Source organism: Gymnoscopelus microlampas (genome assembly GCF_963454915.1).
Source record: "Gymnoscopelus microlampas genome assembly, chromosome: 22".
Taxonomy (NCBI): domain Eukaryota; kingdom Metazoa; phylum Chordata; class Actinopteri; order Myctophiformes; family Myctophidae; genus Gymnoscopelus; species Gymnoscopelus microlampas.
This window is the reverse complement of record NC_139959.1, coordinates 4,496,345-4,511,608: the sequence shown is the minus strand read 5'-3', so window position 1 is coordinate 4,511,608 and position 15,264 is coordinate 4,496,345. Positions and strand designations below refer to the sequence as shown.

At 43.5% G+C, this 15,264-nt stretch overlaps 1 protein-coding gene across 1 annotated transcript; it reads right to left on the bottom strand.

The window, feature by feature from the left end:
- Nucleotides 1-259: 259 nt before the first annotated feature.
- Nucleotides 260-14,273, bottom strand: LOC311038956 (E3 ubiquitin-protein ligase TRIM47-like). The gene is made up of 2 exons (XM_084048587.1): nucleotides 14,017-14,273; nucleotides 260-2,958 (listed from the first exon to the last, which is right to left on the bottom strand). Exons 1-2 carry the CDS (start codon nucleotides 14,261-14,263, stop codon nucleotides 2,066-2,068), a joined length of 1,140 nt encoding a protein of 379 aa, XP_083904713.1. The 5' UTR covers nucleotides 14,264-14,273; the 3' UTR covers nucleotides 260-2,065.
- Nucleotides 14,274-15,264: the final 991 nt, after the last annotated feature.

Here is a 15,264-nt window from a genome sequence, read left to right as displayed (position 1 = left end):
CCAGCCACTGAGGAGAACCGGGTAGCTTCACCTACTCACCTACTCACCACTACTACGCCCTTACTAGAATTATAGTATGATGATACCTCCTTTTGGAGATGAAAAGATTCCTTGAGGAAAATTGCTGGGTTCTTTTAGATGTTTTTTGGGGCTTTTATGCCTTTATTGACAGGACAGACAGTAGACTGACAGGAAATGGGGAGAGAGATGGCGGGGTGACACGCAGCAAAGGTCGTCGGGATCAGGAGTCGAACTTGCGATGTACTGTATAGCTGGATTACCAGCATAATATGTGGTATGCGCCTGGACCACTAGGCCAGCGGGCACCCCAGAAAATTGCTGTTCTAAGTATATTCTGTCATCTGGAGATGAAAATAGCCCTAGAGGAAAGTTGCTGGTTTAAGTGCATACCTCCTTCTGGAGATGAAAACAAACAGACAGACAGACAGACAGACAGACAGACAGACAGAGAACAATGTAAATGTAATAGGTTACTGTCTGGTTGTCAGCAGCATTCTGCACAAAGCTGCAATGTCTAATAATAAGTTGTCAGACACTGACACCTAGTGGTCTTTTTTAGTCATTGCCTACAAATGGATGCAGGTAGAGAATTCAGGAGTCGCTGCAACAACAGCAATAAGAATGAAACAGACACTTTATGTGTGTGTCTCTGAATCATTAGTCAATGTGACTAGGAAGGATTCCTCCTCTGCTCTGATTACGCTTGTCATGAAAATGAAGGAACCCAATGTCTGGACTTCCACAGGCCACCCCAAAAACTATTTTTTTTTTGGAAATGAAGACTATAAACCTTAACATGTATGGAAACACTGGTTAGGTGAAAGGTAAGCAGCAGCGGTACACTTCCTACAGTAGCTCTGTAACAGTTTCATTTCCTGTTGAAATCGTTAATTTTCCTTTCGTTTTTTTTGCTGTTGTAGTCGTCACTACTACAGTAAGTACTTCAAAAAGTGCTGATAGTTTTGAGTGGTGACGTGGCTGTTTTCCCGTGTTGAAGTGGCGCATGTGTTGCTTCTTTGCCGTGCTCAAACATACGGACGGACATAACATACGGACACACAGACACGGTCAAATGTAGAGCGGCTGGCATCGCTAAAAAGGTAGTCGATACATTTTTTTCGTCATAGTTTTAGTAGACAAAATTAACACTGCTATGGAGGACAGATTAACAGAGCTTATATTCTCTACACCTTTTCCACATACTGTCACTGGACGTTAAAATGAATGCGTCTGTAACTATAAGGTTTCATGTTTATAGTTCGGCTATTTTCACAATATTTATCTGTGGAGCCGAGTCAAACTAAATGTAACGCCTCAACTCCTAAAATTCCAAGTGCTTGTCAGGGTGAGGGGTGCCCAGTTCAAATATGATTATTTTGGAGGGTTCCCAGTTAGGGTTCCCAGTTCAAATATGATTATTTTGGAGGGTTCCCAGTTCAAATATGATTATTTTGGGGGGTGAAAAGTTTGAGTGTGTCTTAGATCATCAGCAACCCTCCACTCCACCATAAATCACATCACATTCACTGACTCTGTAAAACAATAATACTCACACTATTATTCTATAATTGTATATAAAATAATGATGAAGTGTGATCTACTTGAGGTCACACAACTCAGCAGTGACTCCTGGATAAAGATCCAGCATAGAGGTTGTGTGTGAACATGGTGTGGACTGTGTGGAGGAGCGTCATTAGCCTTGCGTGGTCAGACTATATCACTGCGTGGATATGAGTCTGCTGCTTCTATGAGGAAGATTTTTTTCCAAGGGGCGGGATCAAAAGAATGGAGTCTGGACGCAATTGGTTAGACCTACAATCAACTACCAATTACCCGATTGTATCGTCGATATGATAATAAAAACAATTGATAACAAAAAAAAACTACCAATTACAGTCTCCCATATTTGAATACTGAGCCCTGATTGGTCACCCCAGACTTCGGGAGCAGGAAATGGATTCACAATGGAGTGGTGCCAGACTCAAATCGCATAGGGCAATTTTCTTTTTGCACTGGCAGATTCGTCTGGTTCCAGGCTAGAGAGTCATGGTGCTGGTGGTGTTGACAGTAAAACATCCACTTTTTTCACTGCCTCTGAGACGTTTGTCCCTTCCTCTGTAAGAACGTCCTCTAGTTCGTCTCTCATGTTGGACACGGCCGCAGTCACATCGTCAAAGTATCTCGCAGGACGGACATTGCTGCTGACTGGGTGTGTAGATTCACTGATCCTTGAAAGGGAGGTGTAGTAAGGCTGTAGAAAATCGATGTGATCCCCTGTGAGTGAGAGCTGCTCCAGCTCAGCATGTCTCCTCATCAGTTCAGCAACGTCCTGCTCCACACTCCTCCTCAGTTCTTGTATCATAAGTTCTTCAGCACGACTCACTTCACGTTCCTGCTGGTCTCTGATCAGCTCCCTCACCTCAGCTCGTCTTCTCTCCAGGGAAGAGATGAGCTCAGCAAAGATGGCGTCACTGTCCTCCACTGCTCTGTCAGCATAGTGGTCGATGGACTCCACCTCCTGGTGAAGCACCTTCACGTCTTTCTCTCTCTCCTGGATTCTCTGCTGGATGGTCTGCTGACTCGCATCGACCTCTTTCTGTCTCTCAGCACGTTCTGCTGCAGCTGAGATCGTATCATGACCTTTGTGTTCGTCCATGGTGCACAGAGAGCAGATAAACTGCTGATCGGTACGACAGAAATCCGTCTTCACCTCGTCGTGACGAAAGCAGACGTTCTCCTGAAGCTCGCTGGAGGCTTTGACCAGCTTGTGTTTCTTAAAGGCAGGAGACTGATGGTGAGGCTGGAGGTGAGTGTCACAGTAAGAGACCAGACACTGAAGACAATACTTCACAGCTTTCAGTCTCCTCCCGGTGCAGACATCACAGGCCACATCTCCAGGTCCAGCGTAGCAGTGATCAGATGGAACATCTTGGAGTCCTGTTGAAAGATTGATACATATGTATTTATCAATCTGATGAAAAAGGATTTCATTTGTATGTGCCTGTACCCTCATATTTGGTAGCCTATAGGATCCAGCATGTCTCCGCTGCCTGATAACTATTATTTTTGTTACTGTCTATCTGCCTTAACACCAATCACCAATCTGTGTTAGACAGTGTGTCTAACATATTTTTTCCCCTCAAGATAGCCTGCCACACGGCGTTGTTGTTCGACTCTGGTTGCCTAGGAGCCACAAGATAGACGGCCAGCTGGGATGGCAATGATGTCATGAGAAGGATGAACCACCGTTTATCACAACATGTGTTTACATTTCTGTACTCGCTGTTTAAACTTCAGAAAACTATCTGAAAGCTATCACTAATCATTTCCGACGCTTGTAAGACATTTTGTCGGGATAAACCCTTTAATATTTTTGTAATAAGACGTTTCATCTCTTTATTGGTTTAGTAAATTTACACTGGGTGAAAAAGGTGATATACCTGGATACATGGGCAAGGTATACACCCACCCAACATAAATGATAGGTGGGAGTTTTTCAATGAATGCGGGAGAGGACTGTTTACCTTAAAATGCCTTTAAGATACCTGGATATACGTCTCTCTTTTCTCTGCTTGGGAATCTTCCTTACACATGTAAATTAGAGGTTTGTTCAAACAATGGGAGGTGTGGGGTTCATAGAGGGGGGGGCTCAGGGAGAGAGAGAGAGAGAGAGAGAGAGAGAGAGAGAGAGAGAGAGGGAGAGAGGGAGAGAGGGGGAGAGGGGGAGAGGGGGAGAGAGAGAGAGAGAGAGAGAGAGAGGGGGAGAGAGAGAGAGAGGGGGAGAGAGAGAGAGAGAGAGGGGGAGAGAGAGAGAGAGGGGGGGAGAGAGAGAGAGCGAGAGCGAGAGAGAGAAACACAGACTATTGCACAATTACTGATTAAAAAACAATGAGTGAGATGTCTGTCTGTCTGTCTGTCTGTCTGTCTGTCTGTGAGAGAGAGATATATACACACACACACACACACACACACACACACACACACACACACACACACACACACAGATCAGGTCTTGGGTCTAAATCTCAACTACTGTGCACAGTGGTTTAACTACTGATACTTTCTCTTTGATCTGGCTTAACTGTACAGTTGTGGCACTGTAAACACATCTGTATGCTATTCTTTCAATCGGTAGGAATGATGGCGCACAATCCGTCCGTGTACCTTGCAAATTCCAAATCTCGACAGGCCTCCCAAAGAAATGCCGGTCTGGGTGAGGATGCAACTCGGCAGTTGGGTCCAAACGGGGTACCTCAAAGCTTGAGTTGCTAGAACACCACTTATTGATACTTTTACTTAAGCAAAACAGTTGAGTACTTGTTCCACCAATGTCCCTGTTTAAAAATGATTGAATAAACACTAATAACCAAGGTTACTGTAGTAACAGAGGTCCTCTCTGTTACACAAGGTGCTGTACAACAAACAGTGGTGTGAAGTAACTAAGTACATTTACTCAAGTACTGTACTTAAGTACAATTTTGAGGTAATTTTACATTACTGAAGTATTTCCAATTGTCTATACTTTTACTTACTATTTTATTTACTATTATTTGAAAACTTTAGTTACTAGTTACTTTGCAGATATAAATGATTACATTATAAAACATGCATTAACCACTTTAGCCTTATTTTATACATCAACAAGCTCACACGCTATTTTCAAACGTATTAGCACTTTTACTTTTGGTACTTTAAGCACATTTTGATACCAAAATGTGTTGTACTTTTTACCCATATCACAAACAAGGCTACTTTATGTGTGTTTTCGTTTGTATTTTGGGGGATAGAGATTAGATTACATGCAGACACAACATTTGCATGATAGGTGTCGATGGTTTCAATGTTCCTATTGTTTCATGTTTCACTCCTGAGCACCGCCTCTTCACACCGTGTCTGTGAGATGTCTTTGAGCCAGTGTTGCCAGGTTTTTTTTATAATAAATTTGCACCAAGAATTTTATTTGAAAATAGCAGTCTACAAGCTCACAACGAGTTGCATCACGAGTATATCTTGTATAGCTTGTATATCTGCCATCTTCAAATAGCCGATGTATACAGTAGGTAGGTTTAAAGTGCTCATGTGAGTCATGTGACCCATAATCGCTTCTATTGGGCTTGTTTTTCTAGACCTGCTTGCTTGTTTCTCTCACAGAATCTGGCAACCCTAGCCACAGCACGGGGGCGTGTATTAGCCAAGGCACCAAGTTGGCTTTACAGGATAGCAGTTTGTTGTTAGAGAACTCTGCTTGGAAACTATTAACTGCATGATGAATTTGTTTAATTTGTGAGTAAAATGGCAACAAACACAAGTAGAGATTTATTTTATGCATCGGGTGCTGCTTCGAGTCCTCGCAGACGCCAGCCTTCGACTCCGAGAAGAACAGAATTATTAGGTGGTCCTCTTAGCTGGTCGAGAGCAACGCTGCTCGGGATGATGCTTTGTCTACGTTGCTGCCTCTGCCTGCACCAAAGAGCAAATAACATCAACCTTGCGGTAAGTGAAATTATGTCTGACTATATATGCCCTGTGTCTACTATCTAGAAAATTCTTTGTATGAGTTGCTTGTAGAAAAATAAGTGTAACTAATGTTCTGGTGGGCAACCTGGAAGGCTCACCCCAAAACACGATCGCCACCATTTTAGGGGGAATACCAGGTAGAGATTTTATCGGATATGTGCTGGATTTGTGCCCGGGTGACTGTGTTTGAGCTCCGTTCCGTCAGCAGAAATTGGACTTCCGGTTTTCGAGCTAGCAGAAATAAGGGTTCCGGTTGCCTTCAAAATAAGAGCGTGAATTTTTTATGTTTTTTAAAAGACACAAATCTAATTTAAAAATACATTTATGATGTATGCCTTTTAAATGGCTCATACTAAAACACTTCTAAGTGGCAAGTTTAAAAAAGAAAGACACAATTGTATTTAAAAAATAAATTTATGATGTACATTATGTCTTTTTAAATGGCTTATACTAGATCACTTCTAAGTGCCAGGTTGTTCCAGTTTGAAATTGGCTATTGACCCCCATTAAATGTGCACTTAGCACTGTTTTGCACTTTAACTGGATATTGATTTGTGTGTGTTACATATATGTATTGTTTTTGTATTGTTTGTCCATTGTTGTAATAATGATGACTCTAGGCCAGGTCACTCTTGGAAAATGATGATGATATAATATTGTTTATTGCAGAAGCAAATAAACAATGATAAAAGAGACCACAAAATATGCTACAAATAATAATAGTAGATAGTGCAAGCGAGATAAAAAAAAAGAGAAGAATTTGGGGTTTATAAAGTTGATCTCACGTATTTAAAAACTAAAATACAATACAAATACAAAAGTAATCAGAAAAAAAATATTACAAATTTATATTATTTAACAACATATATACAACATGGAAACACAGCATAAAAAAAGATAGAGAAATATTAGTACATTTTTAGTGTGTGTGTGTGTGTGTGTGTGTGTGTGTGTGTGTGTGTGTACTTCTCCATAACTGAGCGCCCCTAAACTTGATAGAAAATGGATACAGACCAGTAGAGAATATTGGTGAACATTTGAGAGATAATTTGTAAAAAAAAAAGAAAGTGGCAGGCCGCCCAGTGCGGCCTGACGTAAGAAAAGTGCCAATTTCAGACAATACTGGACACTGGACAGGAGACGGCTGTTGGCGCCAGCACTTTTGACATACGCACACGTTCAGGGAGACCCCCTCTACAACGCCACACTCTCCGCTAAGCCAGACAGGTGTATTTGGAAAAATGGCGGGCCGTCCAGTGAGGTCAGGGGGCAGAAAACAGCCATTTTTAGTGCATAGACTTCACAAATTGGGCGCTGGACACGAGACAGCTATTTGTGGCAGCACTTGTGACATACGCACGCGTTCAGGGAGACCCCCTCTACAACGCCACACTCTCCGCTAAGCCAGACAGGTGTATTTGGAAAAGTGGCGGGCCGTCCAGTGAGGTCAGGGGGCAGAAAACAGCCATTTTTAGTGCATAGACTTCACAAATTGGGCGCTGGACACGAGACAGCTATTTGTGGCGGCACTTGTGACATACGCACGCGTTCAGGGAGACCCCCTCTACAACGCCACACTCTCCGCTAAGCCAGACAGGTGTATTTGGAAAAGTGGCGGGCCGTCCAGTGAGGTCAGGGGGCAGAAAACAGCCATTTTTAGTGCATAGACTTCACAAATTGGGCGCTGGACACGAGACAGCTATTTGTGGCGGCACTTGTGACATACGCACGCGTTCAGGGAGACCCCCTCTACAACGCCACACTCTCCGCTAAGCCAGACAGGTGTATTTGGAAAAATGGCGGGCCGTCCAGTGAGGTCAGGGGTCAGAAAACAGCCATTTTTAGTGCATAGACTTCACAAATTGGGCGCTGGACACGAGACAGCTATTTGTGGCGGCACTTGTGACATACGCACGCGTTCAGGGAGACCCCCTCTACAACGCCACACTCTCCGCTAAGCCAGACAGGTGTATTTGGAAAAATGGCGGGCCGTCCAGTGAGGTCAGGGGTCAGAAAACAGCCATTTTTAGTGCATAGACTTCACAAATTGGGCGCTGGACACGAGACAGCTATTTGTGGCGGCACTTGTGACATACGCACGCGTTCAGGGAGACCCCCTCTACAACGCCACACTCTCCGCTAAGCCAGACAGGTGTATTTGGAAAAATGGCGGGCCGTCCAGTGAGGTCAGGGGTCAGAAAACAGCCATTTTTAGTGCATAGACTTCACAAATTGGGCGCTGGACACGAGACAGCTATTTGTGGCGGCACTTGTGACATACGCACGCGTTCAGGGAGACCCCCTCTACAACGCCACACTCTCCGCTAAGCCAGACAGGTGTATTTGGAAAAATGGCGGAGCCGTCCAGTGAGGTCAGGGGTCAGAAAACAGCCATTTTTAGTGCATAGACTTCACAAATTGGGCGCTGGACACGAGACAGCTATTTGTGGCGGCACTTGTGACATACGCACGCGTTCAGGGAGACCCCCTCTACAACGCCACACTCTCCGCTAATTATAGATAACAGAAATAAAATGAAAGTACAGATGGAATGGCATGTATGATAAACCTCTTAAAACATGTATGATAATCTGTAGCAGCAGTGGCAAATGTGCAAAAATACAAGATAGCAACGCATTGCAGGCTTGCAGGCTTATGCAAAGGCTAAAATGTAATTAGATACCATGTTATGTAGACAGATGCCAGGCCATTGTTGACCTGGCATCCTATAGTTTGAATAGTTTCAATGTAGAGATTATAGATTTTTTGGGGGGATAGGGAGCTGTTAGACTGATGATTCTTGGTTTACATACAGTATGATCCTAGATTACTATTTCTATGCATTTGATGTATTACCTTGCTTACTGTAAATCGCTCTGGATTAAGAGCGTCTGCTAAATGCCTAAATGCCTAAATTGTAAATCAAATTGTGAGCTTGTACAGTATATCGCCTATTTTAACTATTTTAAAATAGTCCCAGTCCCACACGTACAGTCCCAGTCGGCAAAGTGTCACCTGGTACTACCAGGTGACCAATTGACACTTATTTGCACAATGTTATTTGCACAATGCACTGACAGACACATCTAAGAACTCTCAAACCCATAGAATCACTTTACAAACAGACATTAAAAACACTTGATCAAAAACCCAACCGTTACCACCATTGCCGTATAGTTCAAAAGTACAATTTATTTAATTTTGATAGCTTTAAACATTTTGCAGATGCCTGTCTCATTTTTAAGGTTTTAAATGGGCTTGCACCTCCACCACTAAAACAGTTCATAGAGCGAAGGGAGAGTGGTGACAGATCAACAAGGGCAACTACCAGAGGAGACTGTGAGGTACCATTCAGACGGAGTGTGTTGGTAAAACAGTCTTCTCTGTTAGAGCCCCCCATCACTGGAACAGTCTTCCTACCGAAGTAAGAGAGACCAACAACTTTCTAACCTTCAAATTCAACCTTAAAAGATGGCTAAAAGCTAACCAAATTTGTAATCATGAGTAAATTTCGCCTCCATTAATCACTGATGTGTCTCCTCCTATTTTACTGTATTGTACTATGTCTACTTGTTTTGTATAGTTGACAATGTCTCTTTTTGTATGGATAACTATACCACTTTTTTAACAGCCTGCCCAGGGACTACAGATGAAAATTAGCCAACTCTGGCTCATTTACATGGACGTGAATAACTGACATGTTGATCAATGTGCATTGTCCCTGTTAAATAAATAAATATAAATAAATGTGCACTGACAAGTGATTCTGACGTATATCTGCATGCTAATCGTCTATTTTCACTATTTCAAAAATTTTTTTTTTAGAGGGGGTCTGAAAATGGCTGTTTTCTGACCCCTGACCTCACTGGACGGCCCGCCACTTTTCCAAATACACCTGTCTGGCTTAGCGGAGAGTGTGGCGTTGTAGAGGGGGTCTCCCTGAACGCGTGCGTATGTCACAAGTGCCGCCACAAATTCCTGTCTCGTGTCCAGCGCCCAATTTGTGAAGTCTATGCCCTAAAAATGGCTGTTTTCTGACCCCTGACCTCACTGGACGGCCCGCCACTTTTCCGAATACACCTGTCTGGCTTAGCGGAGAGTGTGGCGTTGTAGAGGGGGTCTCCCTGAACGCGTGCGTATGTCACAAGTGCCGCCACAAATTCCTGTCTCGTGTCCAGCGCCCAATTTGTGAAGTCTATGCACTAAAAATGGCTGTTTTCTGACCCCTGACCTCACTGGACGGCCCGCCATTTTTCCAAATACACCTGTCTGGCTTAGCGGAGAGTGTGGCGTTGTAGAAGGGGTCTCCCTGAACGCGTGCGTATGTCACAAGTGCCGCCACAAATTCCTGTCTCGTGTCCAGCGCCCAATTTGTGAAGTCTATGCACAAAAAATGGCTGTTTTCTGACCCCTGACCTCACTGGACGGCCCGCCACTTTTCCAAATACACCTGTCTGGCTTAGCGGAGAGTGTGGCGTTGTAGAGGGGGTCTCCCTGAACGCGTGCGTATGTCACAAGTGCCGCCACAAATTCCTGTCTCGTGTCCAGCGCCCAATTTGTGAAGTCTATGCACTAAAAATGGCTGTTTTCTGACCCCTGACCTCACTGGACGGCCCGCCATTTTTCCAAATACACCTGTCTGGCTTAGCGGAGAGTGTGGCGTTGTAGAGGGGGTCTCCCTGAACGCGTGCGTATGTCACAAGTGCCGCCACAAATTCCTGTCTCGTGTCCAGCGCCCAATTTGTGAAGTCTATGCCCTAAAAATGGCTGTTTTCTGACCCCTGACCTCACTGGACGGCCCGCCACTTTTCCGAATACACCTGTCTGGCTTAGCGGAGAGTGTGGCGTTGTAGAGGGGGTCTCCCTGAACGCGTGCGTATGTCACAAGTGCCGCCACAAATTCCTGTCTCGTGTCCAGCGCCCAATTTGTGAAGTCTATGCACTAAAAATGGCTGTTTTCTGACCCCTGACCTCACTGGACGGCCCGCCATTTTTCCAAATACACCTGTCTGGCTTAGCGGAGAGTGTGGCGTTGTAGAGGGGGTCTCCCTGAACGCGTGCGTATGTCACAAGTGCCGCCACAAATTCCTGTCTCGTGTCCAGCGCCCAATTTGTGAAGTCTATGCACAAAAAATGGCTGTTTTCTGACCCCTGACCTCACTGGACGGCCCGCCACTTTTCCAAATACACCTGTCTGGCTTAGCGGAGAGTGTGGCGTTGTAGAGGGGGTCTCCCTGAACGCGTGCGTATGTCACAAGTGCCGCCACAAATTCCTGTCTCGTGTCCAGCGCCCAATTTGTGAAGTCTATGCCCTAAAAATGGCTGTTTTCTGACCCCTGACCTCACTGGACGGCCCGCCACTTTTCCGAATACACCTGTCTGGCTTAGCGGAGAGTGTGGCGTTGTAGAGGGGGTCTCCCTGAACGCGTGCGTATGTCACAAGTGCCGCCACAAATTCCTGTCTCGTGTCCAGCGCCCAATTTGTGAAGTCTATGCACTAAAAATGGCTGTTTTCTGACCCCTGACCTCACTGGACGGCCCGCCATTTTTCCAAATACACCTGTCTGGCTTAGCGGAGAGTGTGGCGTTGTAGAAGGGGTCTCCCTGAACGCGTGCGTATGTCACAAGTGCCGCCACAAATTCCTGTCTCGTGTCCAGCGCCCAATTTGTGAAGTCTATGCACAAAAAATGGCTGTTTTCTGACCCCTGACCTCACTGGACGGCCCGCCACTTTTCCAAATACACCTGTCTGGCTTAGCGGAGAGTGTGGCGTTGTAGAGGGGGTCTCCCTGAACGCGTGCGTATGTCACAAGTGCCGCCACAAATTCCTGTCTCGTGTCCAGCGCCCAATTTGTGAAGTCTATGCACTCCAGTGAACAGCATTTATCCATTTAGATACATTTTTTATGTTATTAAAACAGTTAAACACTTTTTTTATTACAAATATACATAATATGTGTTTTCTAGCTTCGTTTAAATGCTTAATTTATAGTTTTAATGTGCAAATGAACCGTTTTTCAATGGTTTTCAATGGTTTCTTTTTACTCTAGAGGGTACTCTTATTCTGAAGAGATCGTCAACCGGAAGTCTTATTTCTGCTCCGTTATTTCTGCTGACGGAACACAGCTCTGTGTTTGGGCCGAGTGTTTTGGTATTCCTTTGGTGGTTTGCCAAAAGCATTGATTTCCTCAAATTGACCTTTTATAATCATGCTGTTTACAGGAGGCTGTGAGGCGTCTACACAACTCGGAGAAGAATAACCACATTCAATCCAAAAGAAGTGTAAGTAACCAAATTCAACTATATCACAATCATGCTTTAGTAAGAGGGGAGACCAAGCCCCACCAATTTGATTTGTGGTGGGGGATAGTGGGGGGAGGTAGGCCTGTGGATTGAGTTCCTGTCCTGGTGAAATGTTTTAACTGATAAGAAAAATTGCACATGACTAAAAACTAACACGGTTCTTCTCTTCCAACAGGGTAAATTCTCCACATAGTATTGATGTTGCAGCTCATCTTTTAGGAGAACTAAGCATTAGTTTCTGTAATGTTGATCCTGTTTTTATAAAAGGTAAAGCGCACATGCATAATACACTCACAGTATTCACATAAGCTATTTGCATCTTAATAGAGTGGGCTAGATCTGCAGAAAACAGCAAACCTGTATTTCTTATTGTAGCCTACTTACAGGGCATTGTTTTGTCTTTTTGTATTCAAAGACCCCTGTGTTATAATTGAAAATAAATAATTGTAATTCTTTTTTTCTTCTGTTTTTCTTCAAGGCTTCAAGGACTGCCGTTTTGGATCTTCAGCCCTCCAGCAGTCCAAAGTTCAGGAGATCATCTCCAAAACCTCATACCAAACGCTGCATTCTCCAGGACCCAATGCTTGAGGACACAGAGCAACTCCAAAGATGGACTTCCATTTTGGATCTTCAGCCCTCCAGCAGGAAGAAGTTCACAAGATCATCTCCAGGACCTTGTACCAAATGCTGTGTTCTCCAGGACCCAATGCTTGACGACAAAGAGCTTGAGGACTATGTTTTTAGTGCAAACTTTTTAACTCAAATCTTTGCTTCTGGGTCCCTGGAACAAAATATATTTCTTCCTGTGGATTATACCAGGGACACATGACTTGGATTTAGCTCTTCCTTGGACCCACCCGTGGATTACATGAGTAGCCTACAAGTGACTTTGTTTTCCTTTTCCCGCTATTTTTCTTTGCTCCTCCTCATGGCACTACTTGCTGACTATATGTCAGTCTATGTGGATTATGCGGTCGACACACACTGACATTTTGCACCGTAATCCTGTGTATAACGCACTGACTTTTGACTTTTTTTCCCCAAGCACCTTAACTAACGTCCATAAGTATATCATACACAGTATACATTGCTGCTATGTTCATGCACATATCTTATCTCAGGTAGCCTACTAGTGTGAGTATATAGACACACATTTCACCCACGTTTTTTAATTAAACCTGTGATGTGACAATAAACCTGATTCTGATTCAGAATATTTGAATATATATATTTTTAGAGTGAACATTTTTAACTCAAATCTTTGCTTCTGGGGTCCCTGGAACAAAATACTTTTCTTTGAAACAGTTTACCTTATCTGTGTGCTCCTGTTCCATTGTTTTGTATAAATGTATTTTTCTTGATCAATAAACATAATTACATGAGTTCTGCCTATGTGTTTTTCTATATTGTTTGTGTGTGTGGATATATATATATATATATATACATATATATATATATATATATATATATATATATATATATATATATATATATATATATATATATAAATTAGTGCAGGTAGTGGGGGGGGGACTATAAACCATCCCTCCCGGTGGGGGGGGGGGGGGACAAGCCACAGCCCCTGGGAGGGGGGGGGGGGCTATAAACCACCCTTCCCACTGAGGGGGGGGGTATAAACTAGGGGGTTTATACAAGAATTAGCATGCAGAATGTGGGGTGGGTGGGTGGGGTTATAAGCCACAGCTTCCAATCAAATGTAGTTTTCTGCACATGCTCAGAAGTGGTTGGGGTGGAAGGGTGAGAGGGGTGGGAGGGGTGGGTGTGTGAGGTCCTTGCTGGCCAGACACCACAGGGGGTAAATGCAAATGAAGGTCTCAGAAATGGTACATACACCTGAATATGTGGGAGGTATGTGGGAGGTGGTACATTAATGAATGAGGGCAGCATACACACACATACTCCCTTAAGTATCAGGGGTATGCCTGAGGGATACCCTCCCAAAATCATTGCTTTTCACCCAGTGTTATATACAACACCCACCTATATTTTTTATGCTATGTTAATGAATTGAATAGGACCTCAATGGATTTTGTGTAATCCTTTTAGACTAAGTGTATGACTGTACTTGCATTTCTGTCCAATAAAATATTCAATCAATCAATCAGACAGACAGACGAGACAGTGAGCTGTATTTACAAGAGAATTTAAAGGTACCTGTCTTCTTCAGGCTCTCCTCCACCTCAACCAACACTGTGTTTTTCTTCAGATCAGGTCTTGGGAACGTGTGTCTGCACTGTGGACAGCTGAACCTTCCTCTCTGATCATCCTGGTTCCAGAATCCCTCGATACACCTCCTGCAGTAGCTGTGTCCACAGGGAACAGACACTGGATCCTTCAGTAGATCCAGACAGATATAACAACACAACTGTTCCTGATCCAGTTGAACTCCCTGCTGCGCCATTTTAGTACTGTCTGGCTGTCTGTCTGAGACTTTCGTCTGTTTGCACTTCCTCACTGCTCAGAAATCACATGACATGGGAGGTTCTTCCTCTGTGTGTGTGTGTGTGTGTGTGTGTGTGTGTGTGTGTGTGTGTGTGTGTGTGTGTGTGTGTGTCATAATCTAAATGAACCAATGGCAGCACACACCAGTAAGCTCCGCCCCTCAATAGACCCACACTGTAGCTGTGCCACACAGTCAGTTTGAAAGAAAAGCTGAGAGAGAGCAGAGCTCACAGCACCAGCAAAGAAAGAAATAGACTCAGAGAGAGTAGAGGCACAGCAGCACAGCTCACAACAAATACATTACACACACTTAAGTTCACAATACACAACACTACAATAAGATAATAAACACATCATAGTAATTACAATTAAAAGCTCAGAGAGAACAAAGGCCAACACTATCTCATTGCAACCATGTGTAGCCTACTAATAGTCAAAAGGAATGGTATAGAATATAATAACATAGTTATATATTATAGGTATATAATATAATAAGTTATGTGTCACCATAAGTAATACGGTAATATCCTGAGGCAATCACCACCTCTTGTGAAGGTGTGTCATGTTCTATACCTATAATCCGTAGGAGAGCTATTTGTGACATGTCATTGACTGAAGTGTCTGGCTATGGGGTATAGTGTTATTAGTGCGGATAGTATTTATGTTCAGCCAAGCAGTCACATATACAGAATTACATAAAAAAAACATTAGGACATGTACAGGTAAGACTTTAAATTACATGGGTGGTGTTACAATTAATAAAATCGTTGATCCTATTATATTTTCTGGGTTTTGAAATCAACAAAGATTTTGGTCTGAGAGAAATCGGAGCAATGAGGACAATGCATGATGCACTTAAAGGGATATTTCACTTTCAAAAAAACTTTGGGTCATTTTATAGTCTTCTCAGGCTTTTGTGAGCCCCCCAGACCGTTTTTAAGTTGCTTGATTCATTATTTA

What these genes read in the sequence shown, in the direction of transcription:
- LOC311038956 (XM_084048587.1), bottom strand. Translation starts at nt 14,263, where the DNA reads ATGGCGCAGCAGGGAGTTCAACTGGATCAGGAACAGTTGTGTTGTTAT. An exon ending in GGAGAGCCTGAAGAAGACAG is followed by an intron (nt 2,959 to 14,016) that starts GTACCTTTAAAT and finishes ATCTTTCAACAG; the next exon opens with GACTCCAAGATGTTCCATCT.